At 44.3% G+C, this 25,409-nt stretch overlaps 1 protein-coding gene across 2 annotated transcripts in view; it reads left to right on the top strand.

The window, feature by feature from the left end:
- The window catches only part of bsnb (bassoon (presynaptic cytomatrix protein) b), a 147,207-nt gene extending 129,984 nt beyond the window's left edge, over window positions 1-17,223 (top strand). Inside the window, exons 6-13 of one of the 2 annotated variants that reach the window (XM_041887189.2) lie at window positions 5,733-7,833; window positions 8,248-9,311; window positions 9,457-9,571; window positions 9,877-10,032; window positions 10,997-11,052; window positions 11,175-11,311; window positions 12,355-12,580; window positions 15,454-17,223. In XM_041887189.2, the coding sequence (XP_041743123.2) occupies window positions 5,733-7,833; window positions 8,248-9,311; window positions 9,457-9,571; window positions 9,877-10,032; window positions 10,997-11,037 (3,477 nt within the window). In that variant the 3' untranslated portion in view covers window positions 11,038-11,052; window positions 11,175-11,311; window positions 12,355-12,580; window positions 15,454-17,223. Of the gene's footprint in view, window positions 1-5,732; window positions 7,834-8,247; window positions 9,312-9,456; window positions 9,572-9,876; window positions 10,033-10,996; window positions 11,053-11,137; window positions 11,312-12,354; window positions 12,581-15,453 lie in introns of both variants that reach the window. The other variant, XM_045222991.1, reaches the window with a different exon arrangement.
- The last annotated feature ends 8,186 nt before the right edge of the window (window positions 17,224-25,409 follow it).

The following is a 25,409-nucleotide window of genomic DNA, read 5'->3' as shown; positions in this document are numbered from 1 at the left end:
TTTGTCCCCATGTGCAGTTGCAAACTGTAGTCTGGCTTTTTTATGGCGGTTTTGGAGCAGTGGTTTCTTCCTTGCTGAGCGGCCGTTCAGGTTATGTCGATATAGGACTCGTTTTACTGTGGATATAGATACTTTTGTACCTGTTTCCTCCAGCATTTTCACAAGGTTCTTTGCTGTTGTTCTGGGATTGATTTGCACTTTTCGCCATAAAGTATGTTCATCTCTAGGAGACAGAACGCGTCTCCTTCCTGAGCGGTATGACGGCTGCGTGGTCCCATGGTGTTTATACTTGCGTACTATTGTTTGTACAGATGAACGTGGTACCTTCAGGTGTTTGGAAATTGCTCCCAAGGATGAACCAGACTTGTGGAGGTCTACAATTTTTTTCTGAGGTCTTGGCTGATTTCTTTTGATTTTCCCATGATGTCAAGCAAAGAGGCACTGAGTTTGAAGGTAAGCCTTGAAATACATCCACAGGTACACCTCCAATTGACTCAAATGATGTCAATTAGCCTATCAGAAGCTTCTAAAGCCATGACATCATTTTCTGGAATTTTCCAAGCTGTTTAAAGGCACAGTCAACTTAGTGTATGTAAACTTCTGACCCACTGGAATTGTGAAACAGTGAATTATAAGTGAAATAATCTGTCTGTAAACAATTGTTGGAAAAATTACTTGTGTCATGCACAAAGTAGATGTCCTAACTGACTTGCCAAAACTATAGTTTGTTAACAAGAAATTTGTGGAGTGGTTGAAAAACAAGTTTTAATGACTCCAACCTAAGTGTATGTAAACTTCCGACTTCAACTGTATATGCCAATTAGGAATGAGGGGGATGATTAGGTGGCCATGATGGAATGTGGCCAGGTTGGGAATTTAGCCAGGACACTGGGGTGAACACTCCTACTCTTACAATAAGTGCCATGGGATTTTGATAGACCACAGAGAGTCAGGACACCCGTTTTAACGTCCCATCCGAAAGACGGCACCCTACGCAGTGCAATGTCCCCAAATGTAATCACGGTTTGAAATGCTTATGTTTTAGTCAAATGTTACATCTGTTTGGGCTTCATTCTGTCAATTTGCAGTCTAAAAATTTATTTTTATTATGTTACGGCCCCCCGACCATCCACTCAAGAAGAAATTGGCCCGCGGCTGAATCTAGTTGATGATGCCTGCTATATAGGGTATGACAGTGATTAATCAGTTGTGAAAAGGTTTTGTACAAGCTATGATGGGACCAGTTTTTCTAATCAGGTCACATGGTTTTAAAAAACTCCTGGGAAAAACCCCTGGCCCTGGGGAGGATGAAAACCCTGCCAAACTGCAGCAACCTTATACTTGTTCATATGAATTATATTTAGACTAGACTAACAGGGGTGGTTCCTCTACCCAGACACAGAGACAACAACTGATCGACAATAGAACTCACAGGGCTGAGCTTGCTTCATGCATGTTTGCATCATGCAGGCCTATGCAATTGTAGGCCTAATAAATAATTAACTCACAGGCCTCCCGAGTGGCGCAGCGGTCTAAGGCACTGCATCGCTACAGACCTGGGTACGATCCCAGGCTGTGTCGCAGCCGGCCGCGACCGGGAGACCCATGAGGCGGTGCACAATTGGCCCAGCATCATCTGGGTTAGGGGAGGGTTTGGCCAGCCGGGATGTCCTTGTCCCATCGCGCTCTAGCGACTCCTTGTGGCGGGCCAGGTGCATGCACGCTGATTTCGGTCCAGGGCTGTACGGTGTTTCCTCTGACACATTGGTGCGGCTGACCTCCGGGTTAAGCGAGCAGTGTGTCAAGACGCAGTGCGGCTTGGCAGGGTCGTGTTTTGGAGGACGCATGGCTCTCGACCTTCGCCTCTCCCGAGTCCGTACGGGAGTTGCAGCGATACAACTATCAATTGGATATCACGAAATTGGGGAGAAAAAAGGGGGTAAAAAGTACAGAAAAAATATATATATATTGATATAACGTATTTCTATACAGTATTGGTTAATGTCGTTGATCTCTTATAGAGAGGATAAGGACACGCCATGGGTTGTTTATGTCAATGGTGGGTGACAGAAGGTCTGCGTGCCAAGATGGATTGGGGGCCACTTGTGCTAATTTTAGAAGGAGTACGTGATGGAATAGCCTGGCTAGGGTGCCACACGATACCATGTAAGGAGATCCTATTGTAGGAGATGAGTGACACTCAATAATGGTTGGCAACTGTTGGATGGAATTAGCTCTGAAAGCATTATATAACTGATAGGTTTTTCTATGTAAGTCATTCGGATGACAATAGGCTACGCCCGTACCGCTTGTCATATGAATCCAGTACTGTAACTATTAAATAACTATGAATCAACTCTCCATCTAAGTGTTCAACTACTCTCTTGCATCCTAAACTTCTCAATACCAGAAAACTCGTCATAACAGATATCCATATATATTTATTTTTTACTCACAGTCTATGTCATCACTATTATGTTGATTGATTAATTCCAGTTAACAATTTTGGATTGAAAAGTTATAGGCAGCCTAGCCAGCCCAAGTTTGAATATAAACCAAATTTCATCACATTCACATTTTCTGCTGACAAACAAATGGACTTTAAATAAATAACCCTACCAATTTGTTTACCCTGAACAGATGGACAGGACGTAAGGCTGTATGCAGTTGGTATTATTAGTAGCCTACAGTTGATCAGACTGAAAAATAGTTTCGTTTTCATCCCATACAGCATTTCAGATCTCTCATGTTTAGGTGTAGCCTAGACTGCTGCAATATTTATGTTATGAGTTTTTGCTTGTGTCTGTCCCTGAGTGATTATGTGTTATCACCTTTGCTAAATAAATACCAGAGGAAAGTAGAAAGCCTACTTGAGCGGGAGTGAAAAAAGTACATTTTAATATATTACAAGTATACTAAAGTATACTTAAATATACAAAAAATTCCAATAATATACTTCAAATACGAGATCTTTTTTTCTAGTAAATCTGAAGGAGGCTGACACTTGGCAACAAGTGGATCTTCCAGCAAGACGATAACACCAATCACAAATCATCCACAAAGAAATGGTTAATTGACCACGACTTTCTGGGGGCTGAAATGAAAAATTACATAAAATAAAAAATGGATTTTTCTCTATCCTCCCCTGATTCAGAATATATCATTTTTATAGTCATGGCATGCTTTTTTAAGAACTATTGAAGATTGAAATCCGACATAAGAAAATAAAAATAGAAGTGGATTGTTCTCCATCCACCCTTGATTCAAAATATACCATTTTCATAGTTATGTCATGCTTGGTTCAATAGCTGACGAGAGAAGACTGAATATCCACCGAATATCCAATATAACACTCATTTTACCTTGGTATCTCTGTCTTCGGACTTGGGATATCAAGGATCGGGAAAGATTTTGTATAGAGGAATGGTCTAACGTCCTTCCCAATGTGTTCTCCAATCTCATAAAACATTTTACAAAAAGGCTCAGTGAACAGCGTACCACTTTTAGCTGAACAGCGTCCCACTTACCTTAAAACACCCATACCATTTAATTACTTTACTTATAACGGTTTGGGACTTCTGGGACAGTCACGTGACGTCCTGATGACTAGTAAAACAAATGTCTTGAGAACATCTTACAAACGTCCTGACATGGTCCTCAGTGACATCCTCGGAACTTACAGGGAACTAGACAAAGGTCCCCCAGAGAACGTTCCTTTGGGACCATCATGAAACGTCCCCTTGTGGTCATTGAATGTCCCATGGATAACGTCCAATCAGAACCAAATAGGAACTTTTTCCTAATGTTCCCTAATGAACATCAAAATACCTTATTATAATGTTATACTGTGACCAAACCGGGACCTGTACTGAACATGCTCTTAAGGTCCCTATGTTAACGTCATGTTTTAATGTTCCTAGAACGTTGTCAGAACGTCAGTGGGATAACGTCGCGCCGAAACCCTTAAAGGGACCTAATGGGAACGTTGCCTAATGTTCGTAGGACATCCCCTGTTTGCTGTGTAAACTCATGTCTGATGCTACATAGTTCATCTCCTTAGACCTAGATGTAACTATTAGTAGCAATTGTTGTGTGTCCTGTCTTCTCTAAAATATAGAGATTATGTAGAAAAAGAAAATCGAGAAATAAACATTCTGAGCCAGAGCTAGAGGTATTTTTGTGTTGCAAAAACGCATTTGCAAAAATGACCTAAATCATAATGACCTGATATGAAAATAAATACATACATTTATTATTTTGAAGAGAACAAGCATTTAACAACTCTGCACCAGACAGGAGGTGTTTTTATTATTATAACTATGTTATATACAGTTAAGAGCATAGAGAGTAGACAACACAGTACTGAATAGTGTGATATTGAATAGACTAGAGAGTCTTGTGTGAGAGCACAGATGCATCACACAGGGTTTGGCATCAAAGGACATGACAGAATGTTCTCAGGAGAGCAGCTGTCCATGCCAGGCACCAGGCAAGCTTCCCCTCTACTCCTTTATACCATCCTCTCTGTTTCTCACTCCATAGCGTTCCCTGAAATCATTTTATTTTTTCTCCTTTGCCTTTTCTAACTTTCCCTCCCTCCCTCTCCCTCTCTCCCTCTCTCTCTCTCTCTCTCTCTCTCTCTCTCGCTCTCTCTCTCTCTCTCTCTCTCTCTCTCTCTCTCTCTCTCTCTCTCTCTCTCTCTCTCTCTCTCTCTCTCTCTCTCTCTCTCTCTCTCTCTCTCTCTCTCTCTCTCTCTCTCTCTCTCTCTCTCTCACACACACACACACACATACACACACACACATACACACACTCCCCCTCCCACCCCATACCTCTCTTTCTCCATCATGCTATCCCTGCTATATCTGGCAAAGCTCTTAGAAATGCCAAGGGGAGACACAATGTGGAGGCATCCTGCTACAGCCCTGCTGTCTTCCGGCATGTTAGCAGCTGGTCAAAGTATAGTCCGATCCTTCTGCACTCAGTGCGAAGGCTGTCAGAGGAACAGGCACACATTGAAATCTTAAGAGGATTTTTGCATATATTTTCTTGTTTTATTTGTGCTGGCCATACATCAACATTTAGAAAAATGACATTCTCACGGATACTTATTCAATTCACCATGGGTCTACACAACTCCTAAACTGTAAGTAGAAAGAAGGAATCTAGCCATGTTTGAATGTTTTTTCCCTTCTGTGAACAATTATTTATCATTGCTCTTAGTTTGTTGTTGTTGGCATTGGGTTTTGAGATAAGTCATGAAAAGGTGGATGACTATGTTATGATTGGAATTGTCTAAGGGTCTGAAAGTAAGAATATTCATTATTTATGCTGAAAATCGTTCCCAGGATACCCATTCTCTCTCACGTGGACATCATTCTTCATGGTCTCTTCCCATTGTAGCACTCATCTTTTACAGAGTTCTGTTTAATAAGAATCTTGCTCTGGTCAATCTTTTTGCTCATTTATTTATAATGGAAGTATTTTTTTATGGACCCAAACTAATTGAAACATATAATTATACATTTTACCTTAAATTGATGCTAAGCTATTCTATGAAATTGACATTTTCTGAATTAAGCTATATAAAATTACAATGAGTAGAATAGGGGCGACTGGACTGTAATCGTCACATAAGCACTTTAGCGCAATTAGTCTGATTTCAATGCATGCATTCTGTTCATTGTTACGTGCCTGTTGTCCTGATGGTGTTTCTCTTCCTCTCTCTCCAGATGGCCACCCTGCAGCAGCAGCAGAACTCTCTGATGAGAAAGGTGAAGAGGACCCTGCCCAGCCCGCCTCCAGAAGAAAGCCCTCTCCCCATCGTCACCCCAGCCATGTCCCACATGTACAGCAGCTCTCCAGGGATGCAGCCCCAGAGGGTGCTGCCCAGGCCCGCCCAGGGGGTCACTAAGGCCGGCCTGCTGAGCGAACTGAAGGCCGTGGAGCAGGAGTCTACCAAGCTCCGCAAGCAGCAGCAGGAGTTGGAGGAGGAGGAGAAGGAGATTGACGCCAAGCTGCGATACCTGGAACTGGGCATCCATCAGCGCAAGGAGACCCTGGTGAAGGAGAGGGAGAGGAGGGAGCTGGCCTACATGCGCTGCATGGGCGACGCCCGCGACTACATGTCGGACACAGAGCTCAACAACCTGAGGATGGTTGCGGCCACGGGGACGTTCGATGGTAACGGTCTGCTGACGAGGCCAAGCACGGCGCCGCTGAGCCAGTTCACCAACGACCTCGGCCCGGCCTACCAGTACCCGCCCACCTCCTCCTACATGGCCTATCAGTACCCACAGAGCCAGCCCACGCCCACACAGCAGCCAACCGCTGCTTACCAACAGATCGGTTTCCAGCCCCCTCAGTACCCAACAGCCGGCCAGCCCCAGCCAGGCACCTTCCAGCCCCACCCACCCCAAGGCCCAGGTTACCAGACCCAGCCAGGCTACCCAGCCCACGGGGGCTACGGCCAGCCTTCCTTCCAGACAGACTTGGGCATGCAGCAGCATAGCCACCAGGGTTTCCAGCCTCCCAACCCCTCTATCCCGGGCCAACACCTCCCCTACCCAGGCCAGAGCCCCTACCCTGGCCAGGGGATGTCCTATCAGCCCCAGGCTGAGATCCTCACCGTCCACCAGAGGCCTCGTCAGACCTCCCTGGCCGACCTGGAACAGAAGCTGCCCACCAACTACGAGGTGATCAGTAACCCTGCCGTGTCGGTGGCCACATCAGCTCCAGACACCTGCTTTGGCTCAGTCTATGCCTCTAACACCATGCCCAACGCCTACGGGCAGTATCGCCCCCCGGAGCCTGTGCTGACCCACGGCGTGGACAGCCCCACATCAGCCTATGCTGCAGACGGCCTCTACACCTCCAACCTGGAGCAGAACATCCCCAGGAACTACGTCATGATTGACGACATCAGCGAGCTGACCAAAGAGAACACGGGCCCTGCTGTTGATGCTCTTGTCCATCCAATAGGAGGACGCTACGGTGAGAATGGCCCCGTGCGCCAGACTGGTTACGGCAATGAGCCTGTGGACCCATACATGCCTGCAGGCACCACGGGCTACCACCAGCAGGGCGCTGTGGACCCCAGGACCAGCACTACTGGGGGATCTTCTTATTACTATGACGACTATAATAAACACCCCAGCACAACACGTCCAGGGGGCCCAGGGACCCAGAAACACCCATCCAAGAATCTGGCCCCTGCCGTGGTCTCCTCCGGTAAGCGCAGCAAGCACAGGAAGCAAGGCATGGAGCAGAAGATCTCAAAGTTCTCCCCCATCGAGGAGGCGCGGGATGTGGAGTCTGACCTGGCCTCTTACACCATGACCACCTCCACCGGCGGCAGCTGCACCGTGGTATCCCGGTCCGGAGTGAAGAAGAGCGGCTACGACCAGCAGAAGTACTATGGCGGCCAGCCTGGAAGCCGGGAAGCACTGGAAGAGGAGGACCGGATGTACGGCTCGGGGAGATCCCGGTCTACAGGCTACGGCATGGACAAGATCTCCTCCAGGGACACCTCAGGCTACAGGAGCAAGTCCTACGAGAGGGATGCCATGGAGCGGTCTCAGAGAGGTAGCCGTGGTGGACGGAACTCAGAGGAGGAGAGCCCCCTCAGCCCCGTGGGGAAGCCCGTTGGAATCGGACGAGCCGGCACTGGGGTACCAGGTGACCCCCATGACGTGAGGAACCAGTACGGCTCCAGCCACTCCCTGCCGGACGTCCAGGATCACCACATGAAGGACCTGCCCAGGAGCCACGTGTACAAACCAGATGATCCATACCTTGTAGACGACATGCATGCAGCCGTGTCGGACAGCGAAGGTAACTGGTGCTGAATGCCACTAACTGCCTGACCTCCTCTGTCTCTTTGTCTTCTGGAAAGAGTCTGCATGCCAAGTGTAGTCTTCAGAGCAGCATGACGGTTCCTTCTGTTTTGTGACTGTTGAAAAGACGTGCATGTTGTGCCCAATGCATAAACCGCATATGCCTATGTTAAGTTTCTCTTTTTCTCTTTTTGCATGCTGAAAACATTTTTCTTTTTTTTGTTTTGTGATTTGACACGTTTTTGCTGTTTTTTGTTTGACTCTGAAAGACTTTGCATGTTTCTGAGACTTTGGGCCCATCTTTTTGTCTGTCGTCTGCATGGCTTCAGTTCAGTCTGCTTGTCTCCTCTCTTCTCCTCTCTACACATCACAAAAGGAAACTGACTGATGATAATCTTTGTTGTCCAAAAAGCCTATCATCTGGGTCAGGAGGAGACCGACTGGTTTGAGAAGCCGAGGGAGGCTCGCGCCAACCGCTCCAGACACCACGGGAGCGCAGGCCACATCTCCACTGGTAGACAACAGACCAGTGCCAATGTGAAGCACACCTACCACGACTACGACGAGCCCCCCGAGGAGCAGGACCTGTGGCCTCAGGACGAGTACAACAACCAACCTCGCCACCCCTCGTCCACCTCATCATCCCGTGACCACCGTGGTCATCATGGCAGTAGTGGCGGCAGCTCGGGGAGGCACTCCTCTTCCCGCCACTCCGGCGAGGAGCCCCGGTTGTCCAGCCGCTCCTCCAGAACACACCCCAAAGACCCATCCGCCCGCTCTGAGGGCCGTGGATCCTCCTCCACCCAGAAGAGGGGAGGCTCGGACCCCCGTTCCTCCCGGGAGGGCTACCGGGACCGGGACTCTGGGGACTACTCCTCCCGTGACCCGGCCTCCGGACACCACCGCGAGGGCACCGGGGGCAGGGGTCAGAGGCCGCCGGGCTCGTCCTCCAGGAGACAGGAGGGGGTGCCCTCTGCAGGGGCCAAGCAGGGCCAGGGGCAGCAACCCCAGGGCGGTCCAGGCGGGCCCCAGCAGCAGGGGCAGCGTTCCAGTGGGCAGCCCCAGTCAGGCAGGCAGCCTGGGTCCCAGGGCCCAGACGGGGGACAGCCGGCCCAGCAGCCTGGCCAGCAGCAGCAGCAACGCACCCAGCAGCAGCAGCAGCCCCTGCAGCAGAGCCAGCTTCCTCAGACCACTGCTGGGGGGCCTCAGGCCAATTCAGGCAACGCGGGGCCAGGACCCATGGCAGGACCCATGGCAGGACCAGGGACAGGAGCAGGGACAGGACCAGGGACAGGACCAGGGACAGGACCAGGGACAGGAGCAGGGACAGGAGCAGGGACAGGAGCAGGGACAGGAGCAGGGACAGGACCAGGGACAGGACCAGGGACGGCACAGCAGCAGGCTAAGCCTGGCCAGACTCCGGCACAAGGCCGGCAGCCAGCAGGACCCACCGCAGGCCAGCCACCAACCACAGCCGTAAGTACACCTTAGATGGGGTTGGTAGTGAAAATGTATTATCCTTGTAATAATTGTGATTTTTTTTTGTGATCTTACTTTACACCTCTTGGTGAACAGCTAGACAGTAAAGATGTTGTTTCCCTCTCTTTCTGTTTTGTGACAGGCGACCCCTGCTACACCTGCAGCAGCCATTGCGGGGGCCAAACCTGCAGCAGCGATTGGGGGGGCAGCAGCAGCACAGCCTCCCAAGACAGCCACACCCCCCCTCATAGGCATTGGTGAGACTGACATCTCCCCTATAGTCACACTGCATGAATACAGTACTCTATTTGCAAACTCAAACACAGAATAACATAGTACCCAAACACAGAATAACATACTACCCAAACACAGAATGGCAACTACCCACACCCAGAATGACATACTACCCAAACACAGAATGACATGCAACCCAAACACAGAATGACATACTACCCAAACACAGAAGGACATACTACACAAACACAGAATGACATACTACCCAAACACAGAATGACATGCCCCCGACATACCCTCTGACAGTATTGTTGTTGTTCCTCTGCAGGCTCTAAAGCAGCCCCTCCTGGAGGGATAGGTAGCAGGCCTGGTGGGATCGGCAGTGCAGCGGCAGGCCAGCTCCCAGCGGACGGGGGAAACGTTCTCACCAATATCCTGGGAGGGGCGGGAGGGGCTGCCGAACAGGCAGGGAAACTGGGTGATGGTAAGGCCCCGAGTACCTGAATACTGGAGCATGGCACAGATACGCTGGGTGCATCTCAAAAGAGTCCTATGGGCCCTGGTCAAAAGTAGTGCACTATAGAGGGAATAGGATGTAATTTGGGACGCGACAAGAGTCTGATGTGGAAGGAATTACAGTTGAACAATTCCTGTATGGTGTGTGTGTGTGCATTGGTGGAAAAAGTACGCAATTGTCATGCTTGAGAAAAAGTAAAGATACCTTAACAGAAAATGACACAAGTAAAAGTGAAAGTCACCCAGTAAAATACTACTTGAGTAAAAGTCTAAAAGTATTTGGTTTTAAATATACTTAAGTATCAAAGGTAAAAGTATAAATTATTTCAAATTCCTTATATTAAGCAAACAAGACGGCACCATTTTCTTATTTATTTTATTTACGGATAGCCAAGGGCGCACACCAACACTCAGACTTAATTTACAAATGAAGCATTTGTGTTTAGTGAGTCCGCCAGATCAGAGGCAGTAGAGATGACCAGGGATGCTCTCTTGATAAGTGTGTGAATTGGAGCCTTTTCCTGTCCTGCTAAGCATACAAAATGTAACGGGTACTTTTCGGTGTCAGGGAAAATGTATGGAGTAAAAAGTACATTATTTTCTTTAGGAATGTAGTGGATTAAAAGTAAATGTTGTCAAAAATATAAAAAGTAAAGTACAGATACCCCCAAAAACGACTTAAGTAGTACTTTAAAGTATTTTTACTTAAGTACTTTACACCACTGTGTGTGTGTCCTTAGTCGTTGATGTTCTTTCTTAGCGATTGAACATAATGCAAACATGGATCCTTTATAAGATGTACTGTACACACCTACTACAGAATATTCTGTGAAAATGTAGTATTGTACTAACTTACTGTCCTAAACATTATTCTTTCTTTCTTTCTTTTTATTCCCCTCCTTCCCCATCTATTCTCTATCACTTTTACACAGCTATTTCTGGCCTCGGCAAGAAGTTCACTTCATTTTGGTGAACGGAAGAGAGGAGGGTAAATGCAATTGATTTGTTTGTGATTTTCTTAGATGTAAGGTTTACTTAGTTGACACTTGCACTTTGCTTGTGTGTTGTGGAAGTCCCAGGGGTGAGGGACAGCTTGTGTTTGTCTTACAGGGTATGAGGAGTTGAGATGGAGGGGGATTGGAGGCTCGGTACTGGAAAAACCTATGAAACTGTTCACAGCATTTTATACATTTCACTATCACAAGGAAACGGAGGAGGAGGGAGGAGGAGGGTACCTGAGCGCATCAGTGAGTATCTCATTACCTCTCCCTTCCCTTACGAGATGAATACATTTCTTAACACATTGGGGCTCTGGGCCTTGTCTTAGGAGAAAAATGGTGTAATGAGGGATTTTTTATAGGATAGCGAATCATTATTCTGTGGGCCCCAGTTTGTGTGTGTGTGCATGCATGTCTGTGTGTCCTTGCGTGCATGTGTGCGTGTCTGTTTGTGTGCATGGAAACACAGTATGCTCCCCCCTTGACCTCTGCTTATTTTCATGATGTATATGAGTGTTTATTAAATATTGACATATATGGAAATAGCTTTAATCTTTTTAGGAGTTAAATATTCACCCATCAAAGTAGTAATACTATCATCAATGTTTAAGGTTAGGTTTAATGCTGTACGGGATACAGATTTGCATCCCCAGTGGCACCCTATTCCCTATATAGTGCACCACGTCTGCTCAGGGCCCATAGATATCTGGTTAAAAGTGCACTAGGTAGGGAATAGGGTGCCATTTGGGACGCAGGGAGTATCTTCAAGCAGTGGCAGCAGTCCCACACTGTGATGGATAAAGTGTTGTGTCAGCTTGATATTTGCATAGATTAACATAGATCCATGTCTGCATAATGCATAATGTAGAAGCATGAGTGAACTGATGACTCATTAAGTACTGTAATTGTATATTCTGTCTGACCAGCTGGGTGCATTTCTCTCTCTTTTTTCTCTCATTTCTCTCTCTCTCTCTCTCTCTCTCTCTCTCTCTCTCTCTCTCTCTCTCTCTCTCTCTCTCTCTCTCTCTCTCTCTTTGTCTTTCCCCCTCTCTCTCTCTCTCTCTCTCTCTCTCTCTCTCTCTCTCTCTCTCTCTCTCTCTCTCTCTCTCTCTCTCTCTCTCTCTCTCTCTCTCTCTCTCTCTCTCTCTCTCTCTCTCTCTCTCTCTCTCTCTCTCTCTCTCTCTCTCTCTCTCTCTCTCTCTCTCTCTCTCTCTCTCTCTTTGTCTTTCCCTCTCTCGCTCTCTCTTTTTCCCACTTTCTATTTTCTCTCACCCCACGTTACCACCAATCAGGGCTGGAATCAAAGGATGCCTGATCAGCACTGAATTCCCCAGACATGAGCACACAACATGAGCAGAATTAGAATGGGTGGATGCTTTGTCAGCACTGGCTGGGATCTCCAGACATGAGCAGAGGATTGAAGAGAGGACGAAGTGGATGGATATCAAGTCAAAGCGGGGGTCCCAAGCATGAGCAGACGATTCAAGAGAGAGACTTCTGCTGTTGCCTCTGCTGGCTGTAAGTGAAGATCAGACGTATATTAATCCAGCGTGTGTGTGTGTGTCTCTGTGCGTGTGTGTTTGTGTGTATGTCTCTGTGTGTGTGTGTGTGTGTCTCTGTGTGCTCAGTTTATAGTGCATTTTCAGTTAATTGGTTCTCTGCTGTGTCAAGTCAGGTAAACAGAATGACTGTGTCCATGTTCTCCCTCTGCTGGAAAGGTCAGAGGTTAGAGCCCAGGATAGGTCCAGGAGGTTTACCCATTCACTTTTCTACACAGAGCACTATAATTAGTCAATGGATGAGCAGACTAACCATGGCTTTACTGTCCTTCCATACACACACATGCACACATGCAAACATGTACGCACGCTCACATACACACACACACACACACACACACACGCACAGACACACAGACATGCACACACACAAACTGAGGCCCACAGAATGATGATTCCCTATCCTATAAAAAATCCCTCATTACATGGACTAACACAGATAACAACACAATAGAATTGATTTGCAAACAAAATACATTTCAATGCATTTCTATTGGGCCCCTATTCAAAACACATGATGACTAATTGGGTCCTGCTTTCTCTTTCTGGCCACTGCTATCTCTACTAGAACTAGTTATTATTGCATCTGGGTTGACTCTTGGTATGATATCACAGGCTGTGACGCCGGGTGCCTCTCTGTGTGTGGGGCGGGGATGAGGGATCCAGTGATCCAGTGATCCAGTGCAGCGATCTAGAGATAAACCCAGCTCAGTGCCTCTTTGAGCAGCAGGCAAGCCTACTCAGCCCTGGGGATTACTGACAATCCCAGCAGGGCTCTGATTGGCTGCAACCGTCCTGGGAGGGAGGGGCTTGGGACATAGTGGGCGAGTTTGTTTTGCATGGCATGGTGCCCCTGGTGGTCGGAGTTTGCACATTTTAGACCATTCCATTGGTCATTAAGTGAAATCTCCACCCACCCGGGGCACCAAGCAATGCGAAACAAACTGGCCCAGTGACACGTATGGGGGTAGTGAAACTGGAAGCACTCAGCGTGGCTGTCTTGGGCCAGTTATGAGGTCGTAGATAGGGGGTGTGGTCTGTTTTAGTGAGGTGTCAACTCGTGGTGGGTGTGGCCGACTACTGTACAGCCACAGGCGTACTGTACGTTAGAAGTATAGTGTAACTGGTCTATTTAAATTTATTTTTATTTAACATTTAACTAGGCAAGTCAGTTAAGAACAAATTCTTATTTACAATGACGGCCTACACCGGCCAAACCCGGACGACGCTGGGCCAATTGTGCGCCGCCGTCTATGAGGAGAAGGTCACGTGCAAAACTCAGTAAATTAAGACTAACCTTTCTAATCAGTCATATTGCAGAGCTTGTCTTTTTTGCCCTATTTTAGAGCTCAGAGCTTAAAAAAAAAAAAAGTATTATTATGTTGAGTTTACACATAATTGTTCCCTGGTATTATGGCGTGGGACTGGTTCCTGTGGCACTAGAATGTTGGCCACTGGATGACCCTCCATGCTGCATGAGCTCTGGCTCAGGGATTTAAGGGAATTCCATGAAAAAAACACAGTGGTTCTCTCTTTCTCTCTCTCTCTCTCTCTCTCTCTCTGTCCCTGTTTCTTTCTCTCTTTCTCTTGATCGCCCACTTGATCTCTCTCTCTCTCTCTCTCTCTCGTGCTCTTTCTCTTTCTCTCTCGAAAGGACACTGAGCTGAACCATGTGTGAGGAACGACAAAGGGAATTGTGTGTGTATGTGTGTCTGCGTGTACGGCAGGCGTGTGCACACAGTTATCCCTCCAGCGGTACAGTATTACAGTACTACAGCTCTCCTCTGCCCCCTTGAGGTGAAATCAAGTCCTGAAATCTTTCAAATCAAATCACAGTTTATTTGTCGCACACACAGATCAGCAGATGTTAAAGCAGGTGCAGCGAAACGCTTATGTTTCTAGCTCCAGCCATAGTGGAGTTTGGAGTGTGACTGTTTGAGGTTGTGGACAGGTGTCTTTTATACTGATAACAAGTTCAAACAGGTGCCATTAATACAGGTAACGAGTGGAGGACAGAGGAGCCTCTTAAAGAAGTTGTTACAGGTCTGTGAGAGCCAGAAATCTTGCTTGTTTGTAGGTGACCAAATACTTATTTTCCACCATAATTTGCAAATAAATTCATAAAAAATCCTACAATGTGATTTTCTGGAAAAAATATTCTCATTTTGTCTGTCATAGTTGACGTGTACCTATGATGAAAATTACAGGCCTCTCTCATCTTTTTAAGTGGGAGAACTTGCACAATTGGTGGCTGACTATATATATACTTTTTCCCCCCACTGTATAGGCAGTATAGACAATATAGGAGTAGGAAAAGGTACTTTATGTACAGCAGTAGTTATATAGGATGAGCTATGTCCAGAATACAGTACGTACCTATAAAGTGAGTAAACAATTATTTAGCTTAATTTCTCAGAGATCAAATAAAATGTCAACAAAATAATGTTGCGGTAACTCTATGGGACAATAATGAACACATCTCTGTGTACTGTAAATTGTATGTCCTATATTTTGCCTGTGTTTGTCATATGATTCAAATGCCTGTGACATATTGGATCCTAATGCAACACATACCGTATAGATTCAGTGCGTATTGTCCTCGTAGGGTTGCAACATTTAGGTACGTTTCCCCATAATCCCTGGTTTTCCAGAAATCTCAGTTGGAAGATTCTTGTAATCAGGAGGGTATAAACAGAACATCTGGGAATCTTCCAACCGGGATTTCTGGACAATCTGGGAATTTTGGGAAAGTTACCAGAATTTTGGAACCTTAGTTCTCAGTAGAAATGATCTCCAGGTGAGGGACACTGACCTTTGACCTTGTGTTTTCAGATGCACCAACAGAATGCCAGGGAGAGCCTGCCTCACAGCTCCCGTAGGAGAGTGAACGGGACAGCTACAATCCTCAGCTCCCTGTCGGTTGTCTGCTTACTGAGAGATAACACCTGATCCAGGAACAGAACAGGGAGCTGTCACACACCTTAGCCTTGGCTTCAGCATCTCTCAGCTCAAGGGGACAACAACGGATTATGCTGTTTTTTCATCTGAATCTCTTGTATCACTCGCTGAGGTTCTCCTGTTGGAAAACCAGGCCAGATGGGAGCGATTGTAGTAGAGGGAAGCTTCATAGTGCCCTCTACAGGGCATTGAGGGGAAGTCACTCTGTCTGAGGAATCCACATCTGACCAGAATCTACTCTGGATGAGTCCCAAATGACACCCTATTCCCTATTTGTGCACTACTTTTGACCAGGGTCCATTGAGCTCTGGTCAAAAGTAGTGCACTATATAGGAAATAGGGGGCCATTTGGGATGCAGAGTCTGTCTGAGGAGTCCACATCTGACCAGAATCATTCATGACTCCATGCTTTTGTGCTCAACGGGCCTTGTTACAGCATCACCATCATAACGCAATGGAGTAGGTAGATAGAGGTACACAGCTCATAGGTTTTACTAGTACCAAAGAGACTTCTTCGCTAACTATGACACTCTTAACTACTACACTGGAGGTGGCAAGACGTTACTACGGCGACAGACAAACAAACAAACTAACAATGCCCCTGTTATTAACCCCTTGAATGCTTGGTTTCTATGATCTCTACATTCCACTATAGGGAACGATGACTCTTTCTTTGAGTGTGTTTTTATTTTTCCTCCTGTTGTGATGATATGATGTCTACAGAATGCAACATGTACATGTGGACATGGGAATGCACGCACAATGATAATAGAAAATAAATCCATATCTTATTAATAGGTTTTCACCACCACGTCCTGAAGAGGGGCCACCAGACATTACTAGACGAGTAGGATAACGAGAGGAGGAGGAGCTACCAGTGTGCCCACCGATAGAGTGTGAGTGCCACACAGGAGAGAGAACCAAACGGAACGCATTGAAGCGTGGCCACGGCTGTATTTTAGCCATCGCAAAGCCATCACTTGTCAATCCCAGTTCCAATCCCAGAGCACTTTGGGACTTTGTTGTTGTTTATTTTCTTTATATGATCTATTTGTTGATTTATTTTCATCTTGTTTAGTTTCTTATCATTTTTGCCTGATATTTCTTCGGGAAAGAAGAGCCTTATTCGGTACATATTTTTTACTTGTATACCTCATATGTTTTGAAACGTCCATATCATACCTTTCTTAATTTATTTTTGCACAAATGTATACTACTGTAAGTATATACATCTAGCTAGAACACTGATAATGTAAATTATTCATCTGTGTATTTATGAATTTATATTTATGTAACTTTTGTTTTTTGTTTCATGTTTTTCTTTTGTAAATCTATTTATATTTTAATGGTCTATTGTTTTCTTATTTATTATCTTGTGTTTGAATCATTTGCTGGTTGGTTTTTAAAAGCAATAGCATGCAGAAAATGTTATACAGCACAATGGTGTTAATGTTGTTTAAATTCGTGGTTGGGAATATCTGAAACATGTTGTTAAACATCCGTAAATGTGTCTGAGAGAGTTGCATAACCACACATACACACCTAAATCTTGACGTTTACGCTAACCCGCACTCACACACACAGAGACATACAAACAATCAAACACATGTACACACACACACACACACACACACACACACACACACACACACACACACACACACACACACACACACACACACACACACACACACACACACACACACACACACACACACACACACACACAGGAGTGGTTGGAAGCAATCATCATTTCAAATGTTCTATGCAATGATTCATTTTGAAACTGGAAAAGACTCCAAAAACATTTAATACCATGATGACCAATGTTACTCACAAGACTCCAACAACATTGTGAACTGAAAAAACGTCAGAAAATGGTTATGAACATGTTTGTACTTGTATGTATGGATCTTGATATTGAACTATTGAATCTAGGCTTGTTTTTATTTTTTGTGGCATGTTTAATAGTACCCCATCACTCCCCATTCGGGGGACTTGTTGCCAAAGGGTTAACTGTATAGACTGTCAGTCATGAATGTCCAACATCTTGTTGCTTGAAGCATGGGTTTGCTTGGCTTCGTCCGGCTGTTTGTATGCCCTCATTAAGTCTTGGTGTGTGTGGCTTGACCAGGGCCCCACCGTGCCGTGGCGTGTTCGGCTTACAGTGACCGTCCAATCCGTGCTGCTAAACAAACCTGTAATGCGGTTGGTCAAGAAATTCTCCTTGTAAAATGTAATTGTGCGTATTACTGTTGGTGTATAATCTGAAGGGTGGGGGGGTTCGTTTCTGGTATCTGATTGGTTGATCAGACCGTCCAACAAATAGAACTGTTCCTTATGCCTCACTGCATATAGGGATGTCTTCATGTGGTAATATATGATGTGGGAAACAACATGAAGTGCTTTGAAGCCACTAAAAGGTACATTTAAAGAACAACAAATCAAGGTATTATTAGTAGTTGGAGGAACAATGGGGGAAATCCTAACCTCCGCTTAGTCATGCATTCATTTCAATGGGAGAATTGAAGTTAGGATTCGCCCTTAAATGAACAGAAGCATGTCTAGAACTCGTCTAGAACTCAATCAGTGAACCACTGAACCTTCCATATCCAAGGCCAACCTAGAGGGAACCTCCAGGGAACCTAGAGGTAACCTAAAGGGAACCTACAGTACTGTCAGTCAGATCAGAGAGACTCGACATAATGATGACCCCAAGCCAGTCATTTACCAAATCAGGGCATGTTATAATGAAAGCACAAGCCTGACTGGTAACAGTTTGTCGCTATACTGTATGTAAAGACACAGAAATATGACACACCAATAGAAAATGTGTTGTCGATTTCAAGGCGAGGTAAAATAATCAAGTAGCTCATGTCATTAATATGAATGAGTGTGGGTAGAATGAATCACAGAGGGTCCTTAGTGGTGGTTAGGTACAGATAGCTGCATGCTCACCATCTTCATAGAGACGTTGTGGTCGATAAGAGAAGAGGTGCATGAGACAGAACAGCCTTCACTGACTGTAGCCGTCCAGAGAGACACAAGGACAGACAGACAGACATTCTCACTGTAAATACAGATCGATTCTTCTGTACAGCGTTTGAGTTCATAGTACGGCCGTCTTGTGCATCCCCACGCTGTACTTGCTGCCAACTTTTGTGCTTTTGTGAATAAAATAATATTTATTATGATTAAATATTATGATTATGATTATAATGATGAAATGAGCAGTGTATGTGACTGTTGGTAACAGTGGAACAAACTTGTATTCAGAAAACATATCTGGTCTCTAGAGTTTCTATACATATTGTGTTTGTAAAACAAGGAGAAATACCTCCATGGCAAAAATTTATCCAGGCGTTCTATTGTCATTCTATCGGGAGGTTTCAAAGGTGATGGGACATGATCGGTTAATTAAAAAAGAGATTGAAATAAGAGGAAAACGCTAAGAGAAAATGCAACAAAAAATCCAGAAAAAGTCTAACTCAAGTCATTCACTGTTGTAAGTGCAATGGGCGAAACGTCAGTCGTGTATCCATTGTGAAATCTTGTTCTATTCAGTGTATTCCTGTAAACAGATAGAGTAACATTTTGGTGCATCATGTCATGTAATGTGATTAATGAAAATAATGACCCTGCAATTTTTTCCAATCAGGAAAAAGAATAAAGAGAAAATTAAAAATCTCTCTCCTCTTGTAGTTATTTGTTTGTCATCCACTTTACTATATTTCCTTGCTCTCTCACTGACTGGCTGAATGACTGACTGAAATGGTTGCCAGCAACCACTGTTCACAGTGGATTCAAGGAAATAATTGTTGCCTGTCTCCCTAGAAATGACAGAAAAATACAAAGCTCTGCTGAGCCCCTTGGAGCATTGAATAATAATAGCCCTCAGAACAGCCTCAATTCGTCGGGGCATGGACTACAAGGTGTAGAAAGCATTCCACAGGGATGCTGGCCCATGTTTACTCCAATGCTTCCCACAGTTGTATCAGGTTGCCTGGATGTCCTTTAGGTGGTGAACCATTCTTGATACACACGGGAAACTGTTAAGCGTGAAAAACCCAGCAGCGTTGCAGTTCTTGACACAAACCGGTGCGCTTGGCACCTACTACCATACCCCGTTCAAAGGCACTTAAATATTTTGTCTTTCACCCTCTGAATGGCATACATACACAATCCATGTCTCAATTGTCGCAAGGCTTAACAATCCTTTAACCTGTCTCCTCCCCTTCATCTACACTGATTGAAGTGGATTTAACAAGTGACATCAATAAGGGATCATAGCTTTCACCTGGTCAGTCTATGTCATGAAAAGAGCAGGTGTACTTAATGTTTTGTACACTCAGTGTATATATTTCCACACTATGAGGTTGGAATAATACTGTGATGAGAATGCCCTTTAAGTGTAAGAGCTGTTTGAAAAGACCGCCTGAAATTTCAGCCTGTTTTGATAGAATGGAGTTTTGGCCTGCCTGGTGACATCACCAGCGGCAGTAAATTAGTTAATAGACCAATAAGAAAGAGAGTTCCAAACCTCTCTGTCAACAGTTAGTTTTCAGTTTTCCCCACCCCACTCATACAGTCCTAGCAAAAGTATTGCTGGAGAAACTGTTTTTGATTTTATTTGACCATTTTGAATTAAAACAATCCCAGAAAGGTATTTAATTGTTACCTATAATTGATTTGATATTTAATACAAAATGGCTGTATTGGGTCTTACATTTTTTTTAAATCCCATCTCAAGAGGTTAAATCAAACAATTACTATAGAAGTGCCTATTAAGTGCCAAATAAAGTAACAGGGTTGACCGTAACAGGGTTGACGATTTAATCTTAAATCAGCCATAAATCCCCTTGTGACTGGGTGCATGGAAACTTTTTGTGTGCAACAGGGAGGGACAATTGAATGCAAGCTTCTCCCAGATTGTTTTATTGTTAATTGTCTAGCCTGTCTATCTATGGGGTAACAGGGTTTATGTGTTACGCTCAACCCACTCAGTTTCCCACCACAAAACACCAGAAAATGTCCAAGGAGATTAGAACCCGCTCACCTGCTTTTACACTATGTTTTGACTATTAGATGTTCAATGTTTCTTTTGAAAAAAATATTTAAAAGGAATAGTTTCACCGTGTTAAAACGAGAGTTCAGTTCACATAACAGGGTTGACCTTAAAATGAGGGACAGGTTTTTTTAACCTTGAAATGTATCACTAATCACATGAAATAAATAATAATCTTCAGAAATGACTTTGTCAAAGCAACAAAAGAACTAGGCCTAGATTCAATCAGATCAAGCATTAACCGGTGATAGCCGACACCCGCATAGCTGATGTTTTGGTGGTGTCGTAAGTGTTGGAGTTGTCAAATCGGTGAGCAGCTGCTCTTGATCATTGTCATGAAGCCACACCAATCCCACTTTTGTTACAAGTTCGGAACAAGATAGTGTAGGCTATAAGAAATAATTACGCTCAAACAAAATCATTAGGATTTCTATCAGCCTAATTGAGGTGTAGATTGCATCTCACATATGAAATGGTAAACAAGGCTGCATGGGATTTCTCCTAATGCAACTCCGTGCAGCCAATGGCAATTCCCGGTTTAGGTATAATACCAGGAGCCGCTAGTGGATTTGACAGCTCTAACGCAATTACAACTCCGACACCATCAAAACAACTGCTATGCAGATGTCGGCTAAAGCAGATTTTTTTTAATAGAGCAGAGCCCCTAGGGCTTTAACTTGATGGTAAAAACTGAGAGAAATTTTGGGGTTAAGTGGGTTAAAATCTTCCTAGAAGTCACAGAGAGTGCACAGAGGGACATGTATAAATGCTGGATTTTGGCACTTTAGCAAGTCTTTATTCATTTTTTATTCAGATATATTGAATTTTCCATGTGGTCTATATTAAAGGGCACTTCAAATTCAATATTGGTGCAATATGACAATATAAAAAAATGACAATATGACAAAAATGACAACATTAGGGAGGCTGTGTTGACACTGTATGGGCAGACCAGTCCAGCCAGCCAGTGGAAAGATCTCTGTTGATGAGAAGCTGCAGTAAAAAATGACAATATTATCAACACTGGCTTCTGGACTGTAGCATGACACCCATGTCCCCATGTCCCTCCATGTCCCCATGTCCCTCCATGTCCCCATGTCCCTCCATGTCCCCATGTCCCCATGTCCCCATGTCCCTCCATGTCCCTCCATGTCCCCATGTCCCTCCATGTCCCCATGTCCCTCCATGTCCCCATGTCCCTCTATGTCACGTCCCTCTTATCCACCTATTTCCTGTATTGTTCTCTCTAGGATATTCGTTTTCCTCTACAGTAGTATCCCGACAGTCCTTGTGTCGCTTCTATTACTCTGTTACTATTACTGTATGTTCAACCACAGACTGTCAACGTCCGTGCTAGCTATTTAGAATGCTAGTAGCATGCTAGTGTGGACATTGGCACAGATATGTCAACCCACTGCAATCATCAAGCACAGCTATGGTTTGTTTGTACTCCACTGGCACTGTCTAGGTTACTATCAAAATGTCTGCATTATTCCATCCCTCTTGACAATACAATTTTAAGATGCAAACTGGTTACAACCAGGTTAGCACCAGTTAATGATGTCATTTAAGAATAGAAGTTGAAATGACATCATTTGAACTTCCAGTTGTATTTCTTCAGATTAGCTTTAGCTGATATCTGGTAGCTAACTCTTGAACTATACACCCTTGAGTGTTGATTCTCAGTGTCCTATTTTCCATGCATCCAGGTACAGGCATCATCAGAACCACCTATAATGTGGACCTGGAGTCCAGCCCCTCTCTGAATCAGACCTGTCTATTGGAGGTGACCTACGACCCCGTCCACAAGGTAAGTGCCACAGCAACCATCACAGTCTCTGTTCTGGACGTCTGCCCAGAGTGCCATTTGTCTCTTATAGTGTAAGAAGAGTCTACAGGCCTACTTGCCACTCCTTTGTCTCAACTGTTCTCTCTTCGTTTCTCTTCTGTCTTTCCTATACTCATTTGTGCGTATCCTCTCCCCTCTGCTTTGATTCCTCTCCCCTCCTTTACCATTCTCCACAAGCACAACACGACTTAAAATTTTTTGATTTCCCCTTTCCTCTCTTTTCCTCTACTGTACTTGCGAAAGGCTGTGCAGTTATCTTCAGTAAGGTGAACGAACACGATCCTGTCTTCACTTCCTATCTGTGGGTGTGAATGAGAATGCTCCTCTGGCTACTGTGGTAACCATAGTACGAGCCACAGACAGAGACTGCCCCCACCTGGTCAGATACAAGATTACAGGTGGAGCCGGAGAATTGATGTGTGTTGTAAAGATGTTATAAAATGAAGGGGGAAAAATGTGTCCCAGATTAATAACACTCTGGATTATGACCATCTCTACATAGCAGACATTGCTGTGTCGGTTAACGGAGTACCGTCTCTGTCAAGTGAGTCTGAAAAAACATCTATACAGTACCTGTTACCCTAGCTGTGTGGTGATAATTACATATTTATTACAGCAAAAATTGTCTTAGATTAAATGTTGAGTGACCTCAAATTTGATATCCAAACAGTATTCAAATAAAGGCAACACTGTTAATGTAGGATTATCAAGCCAAAGGCAGTTAACAGTAAAATATTTAAATGTACCTCCGCTCCATAGCGACAGTCCCAGTGTATGTGACAGTGACTCAGGTGAATGAACACGATCCTGTCTTCACTTCCTGTGTATCTGTGGGTGTAAATGCGAATGCTCCTCTGGGTACCGTGGTAACCATAGTCCGAGCCACAGACAGAGACTGCCCCCACCTGGTCAAGTAGAAGATTACAGGTGGAGCCGGAAACAACCCACTCAAGTTCTATATTGAACCTGATTCAGGTTTAGTGCAGTATGGCAAATAATTTGAGAATATACACTACCGGTCAAAGGTTTTAGAACACCTACTCACTGAAGTGTTTTTCTTAATTTTTTACATTGTAGAATAATAGTGAAGACATCAAAACCTATGAAATAACACATATGGAATAATGTAGTAACCAACAAAGTGTTAAACAAATCAAAATATATGTTATATATTTGAGATTCTTCAAATAGCCACTTCATCACTCTCCTTCTTGGTAAAATAGCCCTTACACAGCCTGGAGGAGTGTTGGGTCATTGTCCTGTTTTCAAAACTATGAAATAACACATATGGAATCATGTAGTAACCAAAGAAGTGTTAAACAAATCAAAATGTATTTCATATTTGAGTTCTTCAAATTGCCACCCTTTGCCTTGATGACAGCTTTGCACACTCTTGGCATTCTCTCAACCAGCTTCATGAGGTAGTCAGTTGGAATGCATTTCAATTAACAGGTGTGCCTTCTTAAATGTTTATTTGTGGAATTTTTTACCTTCTAATGCGTTTGAGCCAATCAGTTGTGTTGCGACAAGGTATGGGGGGTATACAGAAGATAGCCCTATTTGGTAAAAGACCAAGTCCATATTATGGCAACAACAGCTCAAATAAGCAAAGAGGACCGACAGTCCATCATTGCATTAAGACATGAAGGTCAGTCAATCCGGAAAATTTCAAGAATTTTGATAGTTTCTTCAAATGCAGTTGCAAAAACCATCAAGCACTCTCATGAGGACCGGCACAGGAATGGAAGACCCAGAGTTACCTCTGCTGCTGAGGATAAGTTAATTACACCATAACACCTCCTCCTCCATGCTTTACAGTGGGAACTACACATGCGGAGATCATCCGTTCACCCACACCGCGTCTCACAAAGACACAGCGGTTGGAACCAAAAATCTGAAATTTGGACTTCAGACCAAAGGACACATTTTCACCGGTCTATTGTCCATCACTCATGTTTCTTGGCCCAAGCAGGTCTCTTCTTCTTATTGGTGTCCTTTAGTAGTGGTTTCTTTGCAGCAATTCGACCATGAAGGCCTGATTCACACAGTCCCCTCTGAACAGTTGATGTTGAGATGTGTCTGTGACTTTTTTTATTTGGGCTGCAATTTCTGAGGCTGGTAACTCTAATGAACTTATCCTCTGCAGCATAGGTAACTCTGGGTCTTCCATTCCTGTGGCAGTCCTCATGAGAGCCAGTTTCATCATAGCGCTTGATGGTTTTTGCGACTGCACTTGAAGAAACGTTTAAATTTCTTGAAATTTCCGGATTGACTGACCTTCATGTCTTAATGTAATGATGGACTGTCGTTTCTCTTTGACATTGAGGTTTAACCTCTATGGGATCTGAGTCCCGTATATATGGGACGGTTGAGCTAATGTGCGCTAATGTGATTAGCATGACAGCAAGTAACAGCAAACTTTCCAGGACATAGACATGTCTTATATGGGCAGAAAGCTTATATTCTTGTTAATCTAACTGCACTGTTCAATTTACAGTAGCTATTACAGTGAAAAAATAGCATGATATTGTTTGAGGAGAGTGCACAACAACAAAAAACGTATCACAGCAACTGGTTTGATACATTCACCTCTGAAGGTAAATAATGTACTTACATTCAGTAATCTTGCTCTGATTTCTTTGATAAAATAAATTTTTATATTCAAATGTAGGAACTGGGCTCTACAGTTTGAACTTACATTTTGTATTACCATATCATTTTATATGTTCTCTATAGCTATGTACTTGAAAATGTATCAATTGACCAATTAGGCACATTTGGGCAGACTTGATACAAAATAGTCCAGTATTGCAGTGCTTCACTGGATCAATCTGAAACTTTGCACACACACTGCTGCCATCAAGTGGCCAAAATCTCAATTGTGCCTAAACTGCAATATTATATTGTGGCCTTTCT

This window comes from Coregonus clupeaformis, chromosome 10, assembly GCF_020615455.1.
Source record: "Coregonus clupeaformis isolate EN_2021a chromosome 10, ASM2061545v1, whole genome shotgun sequence".
NCBI classification, from domain to species: domain Eukaryota; kingdom Metazoa; phylum Chordata; class Actinopteri; order Salmoniformes; family Salmonidae; genus Coregonus; species Coregonus clupeaformis.
Note: the sequence above shows the minus strand (reverse complement) of the source record. Positions and strands in the feature narration are given on the sequence as shown.